We start from the raw sequence: 22,835 nt of genomic DNA, 5'->3' as shown, positions 1-22,835 counted from the left end.
ACACCACAAACCAGCGTATTCCTAAATGAATAAAAATAGACAATAAAAATGAAAAATGTAAACACGACACTAATAATTAAAAAAGTGGGAAAATATGGTGAACAGATATATGAAAAATGTTTTACAAATAAACAATGAGAAAAATGTGAAAAATTATGAATGAAAAAATAATACTAATGCTAAAAAATGTGAATATGCAAGTGCCTATCAAATATCGAAAACTAATATATTATTGACCAAATCGTGATTACAAGTGTGAATTATGTGAATCTCTAAAAATGGTGAATAATTGATACATGAATCCATATATCAAAAACTAATGTGCTATTGTGTAAATGATATGAATTAGAGTGGTGCTCTAATAAGACCTAATAGGTATAGAGAGTGTATACCTCCATGCACATCCATGTTTCAAAAATAAAGAGGCTAGCTGAGGCTACTCGCACACTGCTCTCATACTCTGTTGTAAATATTGAAGTCAGGTGGGTGAACAACGCAAAATGAATACTAACAGCATCGAAGTCTGCATCCAACCACTTTAAAGAAAATGATTCTAACTACTAGAAAATCCTGTGGAGCCATGCTAATTAAAAGAACCTACTAGTTGAAAGACGTTGACTCCTAAGATAACCAAATGTTTGCTAACTGAAGCTCCGTGATTAATACTCACGGCATCTAGAGCCTGTCACTGGACAGCATGTCATAAAAAAACCTGTTTACACGCTGGTCTTGATCTCCGTGATGGGCGCTGACTGCGTCACACGATCCTAACGAGCAACTTGGTAAAGGAGTATGAATAACTCATTAAAAGCCATACTTATAAAAAAAACCATAAGCTGTCTCAAATAACTATCGAGTGGAGCTATACTAAAATGACGGATGGAAAAAGAATACTCACTATATAACGCCCAGTGATTGATGAATGGTCTACTGTCAAAAGGCTGGAAAAAGCCGTTGGGGGTGAAAATGCTTCCTTAAATACATCATTTCCGGTTCAGATTGAAACAACAACTAAAAATAGTGATTAGCTCTGACCACATAAGTGACAAGATGATGAGAATGCAATATAACAACTATTTTCAAAAAATAGACATAGTAAAATTGATGATAGTATTTAATGATTATCTATGCAAAACAAAACTTATGTAAATCAGGTGTGATGCGTGATTCGTGAGATCCTACGTAATTATAAAGTGAATATGAAATTGAGATGTCAAAATAAGTAATAATAGTAATGTTAAAATGATGAAAATATATGGGAAAACATAAAAAAAGGTGAAATATAAGTAATGAAATCCTCACCCTGAGTTAAAAGGTGCATTCTCATCATCTTGTCACTTATGTGGTCAGAGCCAATCACGACTTTTAGTTGTTGTTTCAATCTGAACCAGAAATGATGTATTTAAGGAAGCATTTTCACCCCCAACGGCTTTTTCCAGCCTTTTAACAGTAGACCATTCATCAATCACTGGGCGTCATATAGTGAGTATTCTTTTTCCATCTGTCATTTTTGTACAGTATAGCTCCACTCGATAGTTATTTGAGACAGCTTATGTTTTTTTTTATAAGTATGGCTTTTAATGAGTTATTCATACTCCTTTACCAAGTTGCTAGTTTGGATCATGTGATGCTGTCAGCGCCCATCACGGAGATCGAGACCAGCGTGTAAACAGGTTTTTTTATGACATGCTGTCCAGTGACAGGCTCTCGATGCCGTGAGTATTAATCACGGAGCTTCAGTTAGCAAACATTTGGTTATCTTAGGAGTCAACGTAGGTTCTTTTAATTAGCATGGCTCCACAGGATTTTCTAGTAGTTAGAATCATTTTCTTTAAAGTGATTGGATGCAGACTTAGACGCTGTTAGTATTCATTTTGCGTTGTTCACCCACCGGACTTCAATATTTGCAACAGAGTATGAGAGCAGTGTGTGAGTAGCCTCAGCTAGCCTCTTTATTTTTGAAACATAGATGTGCATGGAGGTATACACTCTATACCTATTAGGTCATATTAGAGCACCACTCTAATTCATATAATTTACACAATAGCACATTAGTTTTTGATATATGGATTCATGTATCAATTATTCACCATTTTTAGAGATTCACATAATTCACACTTGTAATCACGATTTGGTCAATAATATATTAGTTTTCGATATTTGATAGGCACTTGCATATTCACATTTTTTAGCATTAGTATTATTTTTTCATTCATTATTTTTCACATTTTTCTCATTGTTTATTTGTAAAACATTTTTCATATATCTGTTCACCATATTTTTCCACTTTTTTAATTATTAGTGTCGTGTTTACATTTTTCATTTTTATTGTCTATTTTTATTCATTTAGGAATACGCTGGTTTGTGGTGTCTATGCTGGTTTTTTTTATAAAGGAAATTCCTTTTATCCTTGTCCTGATACATTATTTATTAGTAAGTATTACATGCCTATTTGATGTGCATTTTTCATTATTATTATTATTATTATTATTTTTATCTTTTAAATTATTTTTTCAATTAAATTTTTTTTATATTTCCATTTTTTATATCATTATATGTATTTTCTAAATACGTTCCTCTTCTTTCAGCCGCTCCTATTCGAGAAAGATATAGACTAGGTATGTGTCCTTGATTTTATGCTTCTTAATGGTTTTATAATTTAATATTTTTTTGTGTAAGTCAGTGCCCTTTCTTTGCTGGTATTCTATATCTAATATATATGTTTTTAATTTTTAATTTTTAATTTACAATGTTGAGGTTTTTGCCATACCTATATATATTTTTATATATGCATATTTATGTGTTATATATATTTTTAAATAATAATTTGCGTTTAATGTTATTTTGTTTGTTCATTTTAATACATTTTTAAACGTTGATATTATTTTTGAATCAAAAGAGACTCTCAATGTTTATAATTCATGTCTATGTTTTACATGTACACTATTATTCATACTGATGTTTTATGCACATTTTTATAGAGATACATATTTTGTAAGATTTTTTATGTTTTATAATTTGCTATGTTTGTTGTTTATTATAGCCCCTGACGCAGCCCTATTGTTGGGCGAAACACGGCCTGTGTCGGGCATTTGTCTTACATACGGTATCTTCAATAAAGTTTTTTTCGATATTATATTGATCTGCTAGTTTGTTTTCCACGTTGGATTTTGCAGATCGCTTGCCTTGTTGTTTTCTGTGTACTTATAAACCATCTTGGATAGAAATTCCAAGGAAAGGATATATTACATTTTTGTTAATAAATAAAAAAAGATTTGGATCAATATTCAGCAGGATTTATCCTGGCAGGGGCCACTCCTACCTGGCTAAGTTCTGCTCATGAAGACCATACTGAGATTTTCAGCAGCATTATCTGGATAATGCTGCTGAAAATCCTTTTTGACCACTCTGGCACTATCCAGGTAGTGTTGGGGCCGTCTATGGGTTGAGCATGGGCATATTTTTTGGTTATCCAGCTAACAGTGATATTCAGTCTACTAATTGGGTAACTACCCGGATAAAGTTAGGATAACTATCCAGTTAGCTATCTAGGTGCCAATCTGAATATCAGTGATACCTGGATAACTGCCAGTAGTTAGGATATACCTGGATAGTTAGCAATGCCCATACTGGCACTGAATATTCTGGTGTAAAAAAAAATGAAGCAGCTAGCGTTTAAATTAAACACTGACCACCGAAGCTGAATTTTGGGGGTATTATTTATATTACTGGCAGCTAATTTTTTCTAGTTAATGACAATGTGTGACATGAACAGGAATGCCATGATAGGGCATATGGTAAAAATGGTGTTCCTGAAAAAGAGCTTGGCATGCATTTACCTGAGGCTTCTTCACTCTAATGATCCAGCTAGGGGGGATAATCACAGCAGCATGAGCTCCTAAGGAGCATGGTTCTTCAATGTGATGTAACAGGAAGCAGGTGACTTTATTGTGAAACTGAAAAAAAGCATAGTTATCCATGAGATTGAAGGGAGCGAGAGAGAATATACAAGTAACCATGCAACAGAGTAAACTCTCATGCACTTAGAAGGCTGAAGGGCATAGTCAAAGAGTTATCCATGAACATAGAGAAGATGAAAGAGAGAACAGAGAGAGTTACCTATGTGAGACAGGAAATTTATTTAATCAGGAGAAAGAAAGCATATACAAGTATTCACTCAGACTAAAGTATATGCATTTAGAATATGAAAGAAAGTTCACAAATCTCCATGAAACATAGAGTGAGAAACAAAAACCACATGGTGCTCCCATAAAAGAGGAAGAGAAAAAAGCAGCAAAGTTTATGAGAAAGTGAGAGAGAGAGAGAGAGAGAGAGAGAGAACAGAGAAATGTAGACATTAAGAGAGTGGAACAGAAAAGATTGAGAGATATGGAGCCCAGTTTTAGACAGGATGAGTATATGGGAACTGAGACATTTAGGTTGGGATGTGAAAAATCCCCACTATATTTTACAAAGGTTCTGTCACACCTAGGTCACTCCCTGCTCCTCCCTCCTGCAGTTTGTTACATTCCCCTCTCTCCCACTTGCCTTCCCAGGTTGGCAGCAGCTGCAGAAACAACATGAACATTTCCCTGTACACTGTTGCTACATCTGCTGGTCATGCCCTTCCTCAGATATAACTTCCTGCATCGGGAAGGTATGACTGGCATAGCTGACAGTGGTGCATACAGGGAAATGGTCCTGTGCATTTTCACATGATTTTACCACTGACACTGCTGCTGGCTTACCACCAAAGGTGAACAGGAGATAAAGAGGACATTGCTGATTGGGGGGAAGAGAGACAGAGAAAGTCGGGCTGATGCTGGATGGGGGAAATACAGAGAGAGACAGGCAGGTGGAGAGAATGGGGGAAGATACAGAAATGAGATGGCTGCATGACAGGAGTGGGGAGAGAGAGGGAGGGAGAGAGAAGAGATGAATGTATGGCAGGGGAGAGAGAGGGAGAGAAAGAGAAGCTTAAATCTGGGGGTGAGGGAAGGGAAGAGAGAGAGGCTGAATCATGGGGGATAGAGGAAAGAAAAGGGGAGAGATTTTGGCCCTACAGTGGGAGAGAGAGAGATGCTGAATCTTGGGGCAGGGGGCAGAAGTGAGGAAAGAAAGGGAGAAATGCCAGACTACGTGGGGGACAGGGGAAGGATAGGAAAGAAGCTGGATCATGTTGGGATGGGAGGGAAGAAAGGGGGGAGAAGTTGTAAAGAGGGATAGAGATAGAGAGGAGATACTGGGCATGGGGAAGCATAGGGACACAGAGAGAGGACATGCTGGGCATGAACAAAGACAGGGACACAGAGAGGGGAGATAATGGGAATGGGGAAAGACAGGGACAGAGAAAGGGGAGATGCTGAACATGAGGAAAGATAGGGACACAGGAAAGGCAGATGGATGATGGACATGGTGAGAGATGAAATATCAAATGAACAAAAGACCCTGGCAAGAGAGTTAAGAGAAGACAGAGGACAGCAAAAGCAAGATACTGAGACCAACATGATTAGAAAAATAAAATGTATAGATAACAGTTTTTGGAATGTGCACTGCCAGAGCTGATTGGAGCGCGGGGTTACTTGGTTGAAATTTGTTTGACTTGACTTGAAGTTGAGAAACACTACTCTAGTCCACATGTGCAAGGGAGCAGCTTTGTAAAATCACTGCTCACTAACTGCAGGCACACCTCAATCCTGCACTATTATTTTATTTATTTATTTGGATTTTGCTCACACCTTTTCAGTAGTAGCTCAAGGTGAGTTACATTAAGGTACACTGGGTACTACTAGCCCCCCCCCCCCTCCAATCAGACCACCCTTGCAGATAAGATCCCATTATACTTGATCTTTGCCCTCCTGATTACAAGATATTACATTGGCCTAGAAAGGAGAAAACTGGAGGAGGAATAACAGCTATCTTCAGATCCAATTTCACTCTTGAACCCATCTCAGAAAGCCTTACTCTGCTACTTGAAATCGCCACTATAAAACTTCACAACCCATCACTCTGTGACTATATAATCTGTATTTTATTCTACAGACCCCCCCCTGTAATTGGACCCATAGCCACACCACCTTCATGGACTTCATATCCAACTCGTGCATTAATAACCCTGATGTTATATTATTAGGTGACTTAAATCTATTAGGAGGACTCTAAATCAGTACATACCCAAAATTGTCTACACCTCTTTTGACATGTGTGACCTTATTCTACCTCCTTCACAACCCACTCACATAAAGGGTCACTCGCTTGATGTTATTTCATACAAAATTTCTGATGATCAAAATTTAATTATGTCTGATATTGTCTGGTCTCCCACACCATGGTCCGACCATTACAAAGCACTCTTCACCCTACAATGGCGAAAAAAGGACCAATCTAAATTACAAGACCTCAAAATGATTCTCACAAGAGGAAGGATTGACAATGACAATTTTTGGAAACTCATCTATGCCAATAATTGGTCAACGCAACCAAATTCTGACTTCTTCCTCACACTCTGGGACGATAGATGCAAAATGATCTTAGATGAAATTGCACCACTACGCCCCAAAAAATTACGTACTCGCAAACCTTCACCGTGGTTCAATAATTTATTGAAAAATTTGAAGTCACAAGCCAGAAAACTTGAAAAGGCATGGAGTAAACTGAAAGATCATAGCAGCTTCAATGCTTGGAAGCAATCTCAAAGAAGTTACAAATACGCCATCAAGCGAGCTAAAAGAGACTACTACACAAACAAAATTACAGTGTCTGGTGCAGATACAAAAAAAACAATTTCAAATTATACAAACCCTCCTAAATACTGATCCAGTAACTTTGTCACCTTCAAACCGTCCTTCTGCTGACCAATTAGCCAAGTATTTCAATGACAAAATCTTTGATCTTCGCAATCGATCTCCCAAGTCACTTCCGTTGTAGACAACTTTCTTGATGAACTGGACCCTAACCCAATTGAAGTTCCAGCAGACCGTTACTGGACCACTTTCACCCCTCTTACTATTGAAGAAGTCTCCAAGACCATCTCCAAACTCTCTAGGTCTTATTGCCAATTGGGCCCTTGTCCCAACTACCTTCTGAAAAACGCTCCAATGTGTTTCATAGCTGACCTCACCACTCACTTAAATTTCCTACTCCAACAAGGCTCCTTCCCCACCAGTCATGGTAACATATTACTAACACCAATTCCTAAGAACTCCAAGAAACCTGCAAATGACATTACCAACTACCAACCTATTGCCTCCATTCCCCTAATTACAAAATTGATGGAAAAACAGAGTGACTATACAGCTCAATGATTATATTGAAAAATTCTCCATACTGCATGAATCACAATCAGGCTTTCGTTTGGCCCACAGCACAGAAACGGTCCTCATTACCTTACTATCCAAATTTAAACAAGAAATAGCAACTGGGAACCATATTCTTCTTCTGCAATGCGACCTATCTAGTGCCTTCGACATGGTTCATCATAACATCTTAACCAAACTTTTAGACAAATTCGGGATAGGTGGCAACATTATTAAATGGATAAAAAGCTTCATTACTACAAGATCCTACCAAGTCAAAGGACCTATAAAGATGTCATCTCCATGGCTATCGGAATGCGGAGTGCTACAGGGATCTCCGCTTTCTCCAATTCTTTTTAACCTAATGATGATTCCTCTGGCCAGAGCACTAGCCAAATATAGCCTCAATCCCTTCATCTACGCTGACGATGTCACCATATTCATCTCTTTTAAAACTGACTTATCTGAAATCTCCGATAAAATTAACACAGGTATGACCACTTTAACCTCCTGGGCTGATGCTTTCAGGATGAAATTAAATAAAGAGAAAACACAATGTTTAGTCCTATCTTCTCAACATTCTCCATTCATCCCAACTACTCTTAGCATCCCAGAGGTTAAACTTCCCATATCAGACAACTTGAAAATCCTTGGAGTCACGATTGATAGTCATTTATCTTTTGAAAACCATGCTAAAGTTATTAACAAGAGGTTGTTTAATATAATGTGGATTTTGAAAAGAGTAAAATCATATCTTCCATTAGATACATTCCGGAACCTAGTACAATCCATGGTTCTTACACACGTTGATTACTGCAATAATGTTTTTCTAGGCTGTAAGTCCCTATTATTGAAAAAGCTCCAGACTTCCCAAAACACGGCAGCCAGACTTATTTTTGGTAAGTCAAGATTCGACAGTGCAACACCTCTTCGAGAGAAACTTCACTGGCTCCCCATCAGAGAAAGAATTAACTTTAAAATCCACACAATGATTTACAGGATATTACACGGAGAAGCCCCCACCTACTTGAATTACCTTATTGACCTCTCAACCAGGAACAGTTTGACATCATCTTGTACTTACCTCAATCTACACCACCCCTATTATAAAGGTATTAAGTACAAATCCTTCCACGCATCCAATTTTTCCTTTTTAGGTAGCCAGCTCTGGAATGCTCTACCAAGATCTATCTGTACCATTAACGGCCTTCTGCCCTTCAGAAAAGCACTGAAAACCCATCTCTTCAAGATAGCCTACCCTAACGATCCAACCTAACCAAAACTTGCCCATACAATTCTAATTGACAATAGTTATACTCTGACCATGTTACCCATTATCCTTTCTGCTACCCCCATATCCATTCCTTTCCATCTTCTATGCCTACCTCCCAACACTCTCTTCCTTCTGAACCCAATCCCTCCTATGTTTAACTTACTTTCCGTTAACCCCATTAGTTTTGCACTTACCACAAAATGTATATCCTTCTTACAACTTTGTAATTATTTTTTATTGTTACTATGTAAACCGCATTGAGCTTGCCATGTGTGGGAAAGCGCGGGGTACAAATGTAATAAATAAATAAATAACTACACCCAGAAGACCCACCCCCCACCCCTGATCCCATCACCCACCTAATTGCGGTCCCTAGTGTATAGTGGGAAAAACAGCAATTCCCAGTAGCTCCTGTTAGTCCTGGGTTCAAAATGGCAGCCATGATTCCTAGCAATAGAACCATGATATTATTGCTAGTGGTCAAGGCAGCCAATTTGAACCTCATTCCAGGACAAGCATAAGAAATGTGAAATCAGTTATGTCCTCACTAAACACCAGGGACCCTGGTAAGGCTAGGGATGGGACCGGATGTGGGGAGGTCTGTTGGGGGGTTTCAAGTGGGAGTTACTGTCTGCTGGAGGTGGCCTTGGGTGGGGGGTTATTGTCTGCCGGGGGGTAGTTTACTCTTTGCTTTTCTCTGCCTAAGGTGGGAGGGTCAGGATGACTTGGGAGGGGTTCCATGTCTAGAGAGTGATGGGGAAGGGGTCTGGGTTTGGCACTTCCAACTGCCCCTTCAGGCAGGCACTATGCCTGCCTCGAAGCAGGTTTAAATGCTACAATTTTTTATATCCACATGAGTTCCCATTGTTAAAAAGGGAAACACACATTGATAGTATAGACTGTAGAAAAATGGTGCAGCCTGCTGCCTTTTGGAAAAGATAGGTCAAGCAGGTTTGATAGGCCTAGAAGTAGAAATCAAAAGGCCTGTCCGTATCAAATGATTACCAGAAGTTCCTTACTGTGTTTGCAACAGTTTATGGCCAGGGTTGCCAGGTGGAAATTTTTTTTCCAGCCCAATCCAGCCCAAAAACCAGCCCAAAACCCGGCCAAACACAAGCCCCGCCCCTGACACCCCCACCCCCGCGTCATCACCCCCGCCCCCGCCGTCACCGGCCCCGCCTCCGACGTCATCGGCCCCGCCTCCCCGTCATCGGCCCCGCCTCCCACGTCATCGGCCCCGCCTCCCACGTCACTAACCCGCCCAAAAATGTCACTAACCCCGCCCCCCGCGGCCGAAAAAGCCGCACAAAAAACCGCCCGGAAGCCCAAAAAACAGCCCAAAAAACCGCAACCCGCCGCGGGCAAAAATTTCCTGCGGCGGGTCGCGGAAAACCGCCCAATTGGGCGGTAAAACCGGCCACCTGGCAACACTGTTTGTGGCAGTTGACAGTTGTGAAACTAGGCCCTGACGAAAATAACTGAAAAGAATTTAATAAACACCAGGTGCAGGACAAAAAGAGAAGTTTGTGGTTATGGACCAGGTGTAGAAAGAAGGGGCTTTTTCCTGGGACAGTTGTGAAAATCTGCGGTGAAGGGCGCAATAACGGCCATCTGGAAAATTAGGCGTAAACATGTTCATCAGATTTGAGGCTAATTGGAAATAATGTTAGCCAAAAGGATATTTAAGGAACTAACAGCTCATATGCAATGGAGAGTCCAGGACATGTTAGACCAGCCAGTCACTCTGTCGGACGGATCTCCCATAAGAATATGACTATATTCTTATAATAAACCTGCACTGCTTGCTTAGGTGAGTTAATAAACTATTGGAAGGAAACCTATCTCTTCATCTCTATTAATTCTGGTCTGTCTTCCAGTTCAGTGGAGAGTTGTGCACCCCTCTACTGAATTAAGGAGTCAGTATACATACCTTTGCAGCCTGGCACTTCCTCGTCCTTATTTATGGAGGCTAGTCCTCTGTATTTAATGCCTAGGAAGTAGCCGAATTAATAAACAAGACCTACCCAAACAACTCAATTTCTATGCCATTACCATGCCCCATTGTCATTTAAACTTGGTGTGGATACTCACAAGTAAATAGAATGAATCAGATGTCTCACACAATCTGCTTATATAAAACCTGCTATTTATATGAAGATATCCTTTTAATGCAATAGCCAAAATTAGATATGAAAGAAAGGGAGGAAGGTAATGGCAAGGAGTGAAAAATGAGAACAAAAAGGAGATAAATGAGTTTCTATGAAATGACAGAGACTACCCTGGAGTCACTATAAAGTAGTATATGGTTCTTTGCTACAGTGCATATCTATATCTATCTATCATCAATATATATAAACTAGTAAAAGAAGCCCATTTCAGAACAAATGAAACGGGCGCTAGCAAGGTTTTCGTCGCCAACACCCCCCTCCGTCCCTGGGCAACCCCTTCGTTGTTCTGGCATTGCTCCGCCCCCAACGTCATGACGTTTGACGTGAGGGCGGGGCCCGGAGCGATTTCCCCCCCCCCCCGCCTCCCTCCCTGCCAACCCCTTCGTTGTTCTGCCATTGCTCCGCCTTCGAGGGCGGGGCCCGGAGCGATTTCCCACCCCCCCGCCTCCCTGCCTCCCTCCCTGCCAACCCCTTCATTGTTCTGCAATTGCTCCGCCCTCGAGGGCGGGGCCCGGAGCGATTTTGGTGGCTTCACCACCACGAACCTTCGAACCTTTTTGAAGGAAGTCAGAGCTTGGCTTCACTGACGTCAGTGTCCTCCGAACGTTAAGGGTGAGTTTTATTATAGTAGATGGCGAGTGTCATACTCACTTGAAAAATGCGCAGTACAGACACTCTCTGCCCCGCCCCCGCGTCAATACGTGATGACGGGGGCGGAACAGAGAGGGTCTCTACTGCGCATTTGTGAGGGACACCGCTGTCGCCACCGCCACCCACCTTCCACCCGGTCGGGCCCTCGCTCTGCTATTGAACAGCGAGAGCACGCAGCACACAGCTCTGCTGAGCTGCCGTCGGCCTTCCTTCTACTTCTCTGCCTGTGTCCCGCCCTCGACGACGTTACGTCACACGAGGGTGGGACACAGGCAGAGAAGAAGAAGGAAGGCCACGGCAGCTCAGCAGTAGAGCTGTGTGCTGCGTGCCCTCGCTGTTTCAATAGTGGAGCGAGGGCCCGACCGGGTGGAAGGTGGGTGGCGACGGCTCCGGGGGGGGGGGGGAACTCGGAAGGGGAGGGGCAGCGGTGAACTCGGCGGCGGGGTGGGGGGCCTTTCAACCCCCCCTTCCTATACTAGCCCGTTTTTACGGGCTGAACGGCTATATATATATATATATATATATATATATATATATATATATATATATACACACACATACAGAGTACTCCATTTAAGTACAAATCGGATAAGCGCATGCTCTGTTTAACTGCATGCCGTACTTCGGTCCCGTTTTTGGTACCATCAATTTCTATGGGGACAAACTTTGGTTTAGTGCACCACTGATAAGTGCAAGATTCACTTATATGCATGGTTCAAGACCGCTCCTCTGCAGGAAAGACTCCGCATAAGCGTGTGCATGGAATATGGAAGCCGATTGGTGCATGACAACCAACGAGATTTCAAATTTACTGCCTCTTTAACTGCCACAGGCAGAGTAAGCGAAAGACTGTTGTTAGAGCGTACACCGGGGTCGTTGTCGCAGTGAAACTGTAAGACTTTAACACTGGCTGAATGAATAGAAGTTCTTAAAAAATTAGAAAACAAACAAAGCATCTATTGCTAAAGAATATGGTGTCAATCCCAGTCAAATTTCACGTGTCTTGAAGCACAAAGACCAACTTTTGGAAGACTGGCAAAACAATACAAATCCACACCGGAAACAAAAACGGGCGGGAAAAGCTGAAGAGGTAGAAGATGCTCTTCTTCGGTGGTTTTCTCGAGTCAGGAGCAGACAGTTTCCTGTCAGTGGTCCACTGCTTATGGAGAAAGCTAACCAGCTAGCTGAAAGTCTTGGACTAACTGAATTCAAAGCCACTGTTGGGTGGATGTAAAGATGGAGAGAGAGGAACAGTATAAAATTCAAGAAACAGCATGGTGAAAAACAAGACACTGATGACTTTGGTGCTGAAAATTGGGTTGTTTCAGTTGTTCCTACCATCTTGAACAAGTTTGCACCTCGTGACATTTTCAATGCTGATGTAGAGAGGTGTGGTAGCCGTGTTAGTCCACTCTTAAAGGTTATCAATAGAAATCAAACAAAATAAAACATGGAAAAGAAAATAAGATGATACCTTTTTTATTGGACATAACTTAATACATTTCTTGATTAGCTTTCGAAGGTTGCCCTTCTTCGTCAGATCGGAAATAAGCAAATGTGTTAGTTGATAGTATATATAAGTGAAGCATCAAAGCATTTCAATGACAGTCTAGCAAGTTGGGGGTGGGTAAGAGGTATGCATGGGTACATCAAAGCATTTCATTTCACTGATAGTCTAACAGGATGGGTGTGGGTAGGTGAGAGGAGGGTGATAAACAGAGAAATACAACTTTATGGTTTATAATGGGCTAGAAAACCCAGATCCTTGTTAAGTCCTGTCTGTTGGGTGTCAAAATATTCAATCATTCTGACTTCAAAGGTCTTACATTCCTGTGTTGTTTTAAAGTTACCCTTCAGGATTCTTACTGTGAAATCACTGGTGCAGTGTCCTGGTCCTGTAAAGTGTTGGCCCACAGGGGTGGGAATCTGACTGGCACCAGCTTTCTTCATGTTGTGTCTATGTAAATTGAATCTTGTCTTAAGCATCTGGCCTGTTTCTCCAATATAGCATCCTTCGTTACATTTTTTACATTGAATGATATATATCACATTGGAAGATGAGCATGTGAAAGATTCCTTTATGTTGAATATTTTTCCTTTGTGAATGACTGTGGGTCCTGTGAAATGTTTTGGCATAGCTTGCAGCTGGATATGTTACAGGGAAACGTGCCCTTTTCTTTTTCAGTCTGTGTTGAGAGTTTACTTCTGATTAGCTTGTGTTTTAAGTTGGGTGGCTGTCGGAAGGCCAGCACTCCTGGAGTAGAGGCTGTAGGTCTCTTATGATTTTCCTCAGGTTCTCCAGCTCTGGGTTGTATGTAACTATAAGGGGGATTCTGTCTGTGGCTTTCTTTTCTTTGTACTGTAGCAGATTTTCCCTGGGTAACAAAGTAACATAGTAAATGACGGCAGAAAAAGACCTGCATGGTCCATCCAGTCTGCCCTACAAGATAAACTCATATGTGCTACTTTTTGTGTATACCTTACCTTGATTTGTACCTGTCCTTTTCAGGGCACAGACCGTGTAAGTCTGCCCAGCACTATCCCCGCCTCCCAACCACCAGCTCCGCCTCCCACCACCGGCTCTGGCACAGACCGTATAAGTCTGCCCAGCACTATCCCCGCCTCCCGCCACCGTCTCTGCCACCCAATCTCGGCTAAGCTCCTTAGGATCCATTCCTTCTGAACAGGATTCCTTTATGTTTATCCCATGCGTGTTTGAATTTTGTTACCGTTTTCATTTCCACCACCTCCCGCGGGAGGGCATTCCAAGCATCCACTACTTTCTCCGTGAAAAAATACTTCCTGACATTTTTCTTGAGTCTGCCCCCCTTCAATCTCAGACTCAAGAAAAATGTCAGGAAGTATTTCAATGGATTGTTCCAGAATTGCAGACAGATTGTTAAGGTCTATACCATCCACTCCAAGACCGTCTTTATTTCATTCTTTTCCACCTGGACTTGTTGGCAAATAATATATTTTATTTATAGGGGGAATAAGTCCTTGAGGCATCTTCAAATTTTCCAACAAATATTTTTTAAACAAATCAATAGGTGTCTTGCCAGGAATTTTAGGAAAATTCAGTACTTGGAGGTTTAAGCTTCTATTCAAGTTCTCAATCTGTTCAATTTTTCTATGCATAGCCAACTCGTTTTTTATCACCGTCATTTTTAAAAAATCTTTTTATTAAAGTTTTTAACAGGAAAACTCATACATATTATTTGCAACATTCTGATAACCCATATTCAATGAGTAAGTAACAATTAACAAAGATTTCTCTCCCTCCCTCCTCCCCTCCCCCCCTGAATATCAGATCCCCAAGTCCAACCAATTCTTGCAATTGAACAACATCTTTTTTAAAATCTTTAACTTGTATAGTCAAGTCTTCTTTAACCATTTCTAGATTTTTCACCATGTCCTCAAATTTCACGGATAAAGTATTTACCTTTTCTGAAGTATTTTGAAGAGTTGAATTGATTTTACCCAGCGTTAGCCAAATCCTCTCCAATTTCACGTCCAGAGTTGTTCCGGATCCTTCAGGCACAAGGACTTCTCTTTCTCGACTTCTTTCCCGTGGCAAGGGGTCTCCACTCGCTGGCTCCTTAATCGCCACCATGGGTTCTCGGGTGCCTGCTCCCCTCATCATCACAGAAGCCGGACACGGAGGGCAGATTGATTCCGGAGGCTGTTGATTACGATCTACAAACAGCTGAAGACAGCACTGATGTCGAGATATGCGTCTACACGTAGGCAACAACAGCTGATGATGGAACAGATGATGAAATGAGCAGCGAGGCACATGCTGATGAAATTCAACAACCTTCTCCTATCACTTTTGCAAGAGCGCTGGAGAGTCTCAACACCATGCGGGCCTATCTGGAGGCCACTGGATGTCAGTGCTATGCAGTGGCGTAGGAAGGGGGGGCGATGGGGCGGTCCACCCCGGGTGCATGCCGCCGGGGGGGGTGTCGTCTCCATTGGTTCCTTGCTCCCTCTGCCCCGGAACAGGTTACTTTCTGTTCCGGAGCAAAGAGAGCAAGGAACCAATGGAGCCAACGCAGCTCCCAGCGACGTGGACTCAGGGGCGGATCGGCCCTCCCACCCGCCCCTCGCTTCTAAAGTAAGTAACAATGCGCTCCGGGGGGGGGGGGGGTTCACGCCGAGGGGGGGTGCCGTGCTGCACCTGGGGGGGGGGGGGTGCGCAGTGGCGACCCACCCCAGGTGTCAGCCACCCTCGCTACGGCACTGGTGCTATGACAGTTTTTACCATCTGGCAGACGTAGTCTATGGAACTCACAGACCCAAGAGTGTCGAGAGGACTATAATTGATTATTACTTCAAGTATGCCTAATGTCAGTTAACTGAGACTGTATACTGTACATCCTATATAATAATTCTCACCTCCAACGTTCTGAGGCTGCCTGGAACCGTGGCTTCCGGCCAGAGGTGGTCTACTTAATGGAGTGGAGTAGATAAAAGTGACGTCATGAAACAAGTGCCACTGATTGGCTGCGCCTCTGAGTCCAGCCCGACGCCCAGCAGCAAACCGCCACCCAGCCAGCAGAAAACAGCGACCCAGGGAAACTGCGACCCAGCCAGCAGCAAACAGCGACCCAGGCAGGGGGAGGAGTAGGGAAACATGCGGAGAGTGTTTCCCTACTCCTCCCCCTGCCTAGGAATCGCTGCACACTGCCTGCGAACCTCCAGAAGCACCCGCGCACACTAACCGCCCTCAATCGGAGACAACGAAAAAGGAGGGCGGCGACATGGCGAGCGAGTGCCTGCGGCGAGTGTTGAATCTGCAGGAGGCGGGTGAGGGCTCAGGACGGGGGTTAGGGTCCACTGGCGACTCGCAAGATGGAGGAGGCAAAGAGCAGCGGCTCCTACTACAGCGCAGCCATCATCCCCGTTCACTCAAAACAAAGGTTGCAAACCTATGAGATGCTGCAGCAAGTTCAATAGACAGGAGTGGAAGTCAGCAAAGCAAGTCTACGGTAAGCAATGAAGCCCATTGGTTAATCTCTGTTTCCACTCCCCTACGCAGCCGTCATTGCTATACACTGAAAAACAAGCAAAAACTTGCAGCTGCTTGACACTGTCGTTTTTAAAATGTTGTTCCATCTGAAACAAATCTAAAGCTCTTTCAACTGGATAGACAGTGCCTTAAAACTTGGAGGACAAAAGGAGGGGGGAGACAAACATACCCTGCAACTCGGAGGGAGGGAGGAAGGAGGGAGGGGGGATCCTGCAACTGGGAGGAAGGGAGGGAGGGAGGGGGGACCCTGCAACTGGGGAGGGGGGGAAGGGGAAGGGGGAACCCCCTGCAACTGCGAGACAGACCCCGGGGGGGGGGGGGGGGACGACCCTGCAACTGGGAGAGAGGGGGGACCCTGGCACATACTCTCATTCTCACACAAACACTCGCACACAGTCTCACTCACTCTGTGTCACACACACTCGCACATTCACTCTCTCTCACACAGTCACTCTCACACACACTCTCTCTCAAACATACACACTCCGAGGAAAACCTTGCTAGCGCCCATTTCCTTTAAAACAGAAACGGGCCTTTTTTACTAGTATAATAATAAACAGTACTGTACATATGTTTATCAGATGTCAAGCTTCTTTGGGTCACAATGGTTAAGTGCATGCTCTGGTTAACTGCAAGCATTTCTTTAGTCCCACACCCTTGCACTTAAGCGGATTGCACTGTACATATTGTGACAAGGTTGGTAACCAAGTCCCTATTAAGAAGCAGGAGCCCCCCAAAACTACAATACCCAGAAGCTCTTGGGAGACTAAAGGAGAAAGGCAGGCCAGAAAAAAAAGGAGTGCACTCTTAACAAAGCTTGGGGGGGGGGGGGAGAAGTAGCTCAGGAAAAGGTGGGCCCTTTACCCCATTCTCTACTTGAGGGAGCAGGAGGGAAGAAAATACCACTGGGTGAGGTCAGGAAACAGTATATAATTCCACCCAGCATAGGGCGAGGATGTCCTGAAAGATCTCAGAGTCCAAGCAGCTGAGAAAGACACTTCAGAAGAAAGAAAATCCATGGAATACTTGGAGGGGGGGAAGGACCTGCCTCCAGAACTTCCAGAGGAATGGACAATAATGGATTGGGAGACTACAGATCCAGAGATCGCTAGCACTTAAAGGAAGAGTGGGAGGCCACAGGAGGATTTTTGCTGTGAAGTGGGAGGTGATCTGCCAGCCCTGGTTGCTGAAGGGCTATTGAAGTGAACTAAAGAAGGTGAGGTGATTATTTGCTACTATTTGTTTGCATTGATGAACTTACTGAGTTAAACTGTATGAATTGATGGTGAACAAAAGTGTGCTGAACTGTTAAAAAGGGCTTTAAAGGATTCTTTCTGCATGCCCTTACCTGGAGGAGCTTATAAACTGTGAGAAAAGGGCTCCTTCTGATAATTGCTTGTGAACTGTTCTCTTGTGCCTTGAACTTTTTTGAGAGCCCTTGTGAATGCAATCAAATGCTTGTGAAAGGAAAGACCAACAGCTGCTTATATATATATATAGAGAGAGAGATTTTTTTTCTGCATTTGTACCTCACACTTTCCAATCTGATAGTCAATTCAATGTGGCTTACAAGAAATTCAGTCAAACACATTAAATAGGCGTTAGAGGTAGTATTGTCCTAGTTTCAGTATCTGCTAGTGATCAAATATCGTAGTGTGTCTATTGGTGGTGGTATTGTCTGGGAAGAATTTGATTATGTGGGATTGTCGGGGGAAGAATTTTCTAAAGAAGTGGGCTTTTAGGTGTTTTTGGAATGTTAAGTAGTTGCTTATGCATTTGAGGGCTTTTGGTATTGTGTTCAATGTAAAGTTGTTTTAAGTATGAAGATTTGTATATTGTGATGATTAAGGCACTGTCCCCGTATCTACATTACCCTTGTTACAGATGGATTCACAAAGAAGGAGCTGCAGGAGGGGTTTAGAAGGGGAGGAATACCCAGAACGGAGCCCCTGGACTGGGAGGGGATTTTTCATTAGGTTGCAGCAGTCCTGTGGCTGGCAGGTAATGAGGGAGAACATGTCAGCCCTTAAGAGCCATTAGTGGAAAGAAGAAAGCTGTCCCTTGTAGATGCCCCACTTGAAAAGAAAGGTTACGCACCCTGGGGGGAGGGGGAAGTGGAAGCCTAGTCTCGAACAGAGCAGCCGAAGGGTCCTGATTTTTGAGAAGAAGATTTTAGTACAAGCCCTGCCCCACTCTGTCTTGCCTCCGCCCCCCTATATCGTGGCTTTGCCCCCTGGCATACCTCAATCCCTCAGCCATTCCAGAAAAAGCAAAGTTACTTACCTGTAGCAGGTATTCTCCGAGGACAGCAGGCTGATTGTTCTCACATATGGGTGACGGCCACGGCAGCCCCAGGTCCGGAAAATCTTCCTAGCAACAAAAGTTGCTAAAGCCATCTTCCCGCCCATCGCGCAAAGTCCCGCTTCAGTCAACTTATGAAGCAAAACTAAAGAAAGGAACAACTCCAAAGGAGAAGCGGGCGGGTTGGTGAGAACAATCAGCCTGCTGTCCTCGGAGAATACCTGCTACAGGTAATTAACTTTGCTTTCTCCGAGGACAAGCAGGCTGCTTGTTCTCACATATGGGTATCCCTAGCCCCCAGGCTCACTCAAAACAACAAACAGGGTCAATTGGGCCTCACAACGGCAAGGACATAACAAAAATTGACCTATGAAGAAACATCTAACTAAGAGTACAGCCTGGAACAGAATAAAAATGGGCCTAGGGGGGTGGAGTTGGATTCTAAACCCTGAACAGATTCTGCAGCACCGACTGCCCAAACCGACTGTCACGTTGGCTATCCTGCTGAAGGCAGTAATGAGATGTGAATGTGTGGACTGATGACCACGTCGCAGCCTTGCAAATCTCTTCAATAGTGGCTGACTTCAAGTGGGCCACTGACGCTGCCATGGCTCTAACGCTATGAGCTGTGACATGACCCTCAAGAGTCAGCCCAGCTTGGGCGTAAGTGAAGGAAATGCAATCTGCTAGCCAATTGGAAATGGTGCGTTTCCCGACAGCCACTCCCCTTCTGTTGGGGTCGAAACAAACAAACATTTGGGCAGACTGTCTGAAGGGGCTTGTCCGCTCCACATAGAAGGCCAGTGCTCTCTTGCAGTCCAATGTATGCATCTGACGTTCAGCAGGGTGGGTATGAGGACGGGGAAAAAATGTTGGCAAGACAATTGACTGGTTCAGATGGAACTCCGACACCACCTTCGGCAAGAACTTTGGGTGAGTGTGGAGGACTACTCTGTTATGATGAAATTTAGTATAGGGAGCATGGGCTACCAAGGCTTGAAGCTCACTGACTCTACGAGCTGAAGTAACAGCCACCAAGAAAATGACTTTCCAGGTCAAATACTTCAGATGGTAGGAATCCAGTGGCTCAAAAGGAGCTAACATCAGCTGGGTGAGGACGACATTGAGATCCCATGACACCATAGGAGGTTTGACAGGGGGCTTTGACAAAAGCAAACCTCTCATGAATCGAACAACTAAAGGTTGTCCAGAGATAGGCTTACCTTCCACATGATAATGATAAGCACTAATAGAACTAAGATGAACTCTTACGGAGTTGGTCTTAAGACCAGACTCAGATAAGTGCAGAAGGTATTCAAGCAGGGTCTGTATAGGACAAGAGCGAGGATCTAGGGCCTTGCTGTCACACCAGATGGCAAACCTCCTCCATTTAAAAGAGTAACACCTCTTCGTGGAATGTTTCCTGGAGGCAAGCAAGACTCGGGAGACACCCTCAGAAAGACCCAAGGAGGTGAAATCTACGCCCTCAACATCCAGGCCATGAGAGCCAGAGACTGGAGGTTGGGATGCAGAAGCGCCCCCTCGTTCTGAGTGATGAGGGTTGGAAAATACTCCAATCTCCACGGTTCTTCAGAGGACAACTCCAGAAGAAGAGGGAACCAAATCTGAAGCGGCCAAAAGGGTGCAATCAGAATCATGGTTCCGCGGTCTTGCTGTAGTTTCAGCAAAGTCTTCCCCACCAGAGGTATGGGAGGATACGCATGCAGAAGGCCTGACCCCCATTGTAGGAGAAAGGCATCTGAGGCTAGCCTGTCGTAGGCCTGAAGTCTGGAACAGAACTGAGGGACCTTGTGATTGATCTGAGTGGCAAAAAGATCCACCGAGGGGGAGCCCCACGCTCGGAAGATCTTGCGGACAACTGCCCTGTTGAGAGACCACTCGTGAGGTTGCATTATCCTACTTAACCTGTCGCCCAGACTGTTGTTTACGCCTGCAAGATACGTGGCCTGGAGAAACATGCAGTGACGGCGGGCCCAAAGCCACATCTGGACGGCTTCCCGACACAGGGGGAGAGATCCGGTGCCCCCCTGCTTGTTGACATAGTACATGGCAACCTGGTTGTCTGTCTGAATTTGAATAATTTGATTGGACAGCCGATCTCTGAAAGCCTTTAGAGCGTTCCAGATCACTCGCAACTCCAGGAGATTGATCTGAAGACCTGATTCCTGAAGGGACCAAGCTCCCTGAGTGTGGAGTCCATCTACATGAGCTCCCCACCCTAGGAGAGATGCATCCATAATCAGCACTTTTTGAGGCTGAGGAATTTGGAAGGGACGTCCCAAGGTCAAATTGGATCAAATTGTTCACCATATCAGGGAGTTGTGAAAAGTGGTGGACAACAGGATTGCATCTTCTAGATCTCCTGCAGCTTGATACCACTGGGAAGCTAGGGTCCACTGAGCAGATCTCATGTGAAGGTGTGCCATGGGAGTCACATGAACTGTGGAGGCCATATGGCCCAGAAGTCTCAACATCTGCCGAGCTGTGATCTGCTGAGACGCTCTGGCCAAGGAAACCAGGGACAGAAGGTTGTCCGCTCTCGCCTCGGGAAGATAGGCCCGAGCAGTCTGAGAGTCCAGCAGAGCTCCTATGAATTCTAGTTGTTGAACTGGAAGGAGATGGGACTTTGGGTAATTTATAACAAACCCGAGTAGCTCCAGGAGTTTGAGAGTCATCTGCATGGACTGTAGAGCTCCTGCCTCCGAGGTGTTCTTCACCAGCCAATCGTCAAGATAAGGGAACACATGCACTCCCAGCCTGCGTAGCGACGCTGCAACGACTGCCAGGCATTTGGTGAACACCCGGGGCACAGAGGCAAGCCCAAAGGGCAGCACACAATACTGAAAGTGCTGTGTTCCCAGACGGAATCAAAGATACTGCCTGTGATCTGGCAGTATCAGGATATGTGTATAAGCATCCTTCAAGTCCAGGGAGCATAGCCAGTCATTTTTCTGAATCATGGGAAGAAGGGTACCCAGGGAAACCATCCTGAATTTTTCTCGAATCAGATATTTGTTCAGGGCCCTTAGGTCTAGGATGGGACACATCCCCCCTGTTTTCTTTTGCACAAGGAAGTACCTGGAATAGAATCCCAGCCCTTCTTGCCCATGTGGCATGGGCTCGACCGCATTGGCGCTGAGAAGAGCAGAGAGTTCCTCTGCAAGTACCTGCCTGTGCTGCAAGCTGAAGGACTGAGCTCCTGGTGGGCAATTTGGAGGTTTGGAGATCAAATTGAGGGAGTATCCCCACTGGACTATTTGAAGAACCCATCGATCAGAGGTTACAAGAGGCCACCTTTGGTGAAAACAATTTTAACCTCCCCCTGACTGGTAGATCGTCCAGCACGGACACTTTTATTGTGGCTATGCTCGCCTGGAGCCAGTCAAAAGCCCGTCCCTTGCTTTTGCTGGGGAGCTGCAGGGGCCTGTCGAGGCGCATGCTGTTGACGTGAACGAGCGCACTGGGGTTGAGCCTGAGCAGACTGGCGGGAAGGTGGATTGTACCTACGCTTATTGTAGCATAGGGAGCATTCCTCCTTCCCCCATAAAAACGTCTACCTGATGAGGTAGATGCTGATGGCACTCAGTGGGACAGTTTGTCGAATGCGGTTTCCCACTGGTGGGGCTGCTCTACCACCTGTTTGACTTTCTCGCCGAAAATATTATCCCCCGGCAAGGAACATCCGCAAGCCACTGCTGGACTCGATTGTCGAGGTCAGAGGCACGCAACCATGAGAGTCTGCGCATCACTATACCTTGAGCAGCGGCTTTGAATGCCACATCAAAAGAATCGTAAGTACCCCTGGACAGGAATTTACGACACGCCTTCAGCTGCCTGACCACCTCCTGAAAAGGCCTGGCCTGCTCCGAAGGGAGCTGATCGACTAGGTCCACCAGTTGCTTCATATTATTCCTCAAGTGAATGCTCGTGTAGAGCTGGTAGAACTGGATTTTGGAGATGAGTATAGCTGACTGGTAGGCCTTTCTCCCAAAAGAGTCCAAAGTCCGAGCCTCCCGTCCCGGGGGCGCCAAGGCGAAATCTCTCGTACTTTTGGCTCTCTTGGAGCAGAATCCACAATCCCCGAGTCATGAGGC

General features: G+C 44.4%; 1 protein-coding gene across 1 annotated transcript in view; it reads right to left on the bottom strand.

Annotated features, from left to right (window-relative positions):
* Positions 1-22,835, bottom strand: part of DGKI (diacylglycerol kinase iota) — a 1,705,262-nt gene that overhangs the window by 1,321,789 nt on the left and 360,638 nt on the right. The window contains 1 exon segment of the mRNA XM_030215620.1: positions 3,840-3,956. Within this exon segment, the coding sequence (XP_030071480.1) occupies positions 3,840-3,956 (117 nt within the window).

The sequence above is a fragment of the Microcaecilia unicolor genome, chromosome 10 (genome assembly GCF_901765095.1).
Source record: "Microcaecilia unicolor chromosome 10, aMicUni1.1, whole genome shotgun sequence".
NCBI lineage: Eukaryota > Metazoa > Chordata > Amphibia > Gymnophiona > Siphonopidae > Microcaecilia > Microcaecilia unicolor.
The sequence above is the reverse complement of the archived record's forward strand: the minus strand, read 5'-3'. Positions and strand labels throughout refer to the sequence as shown.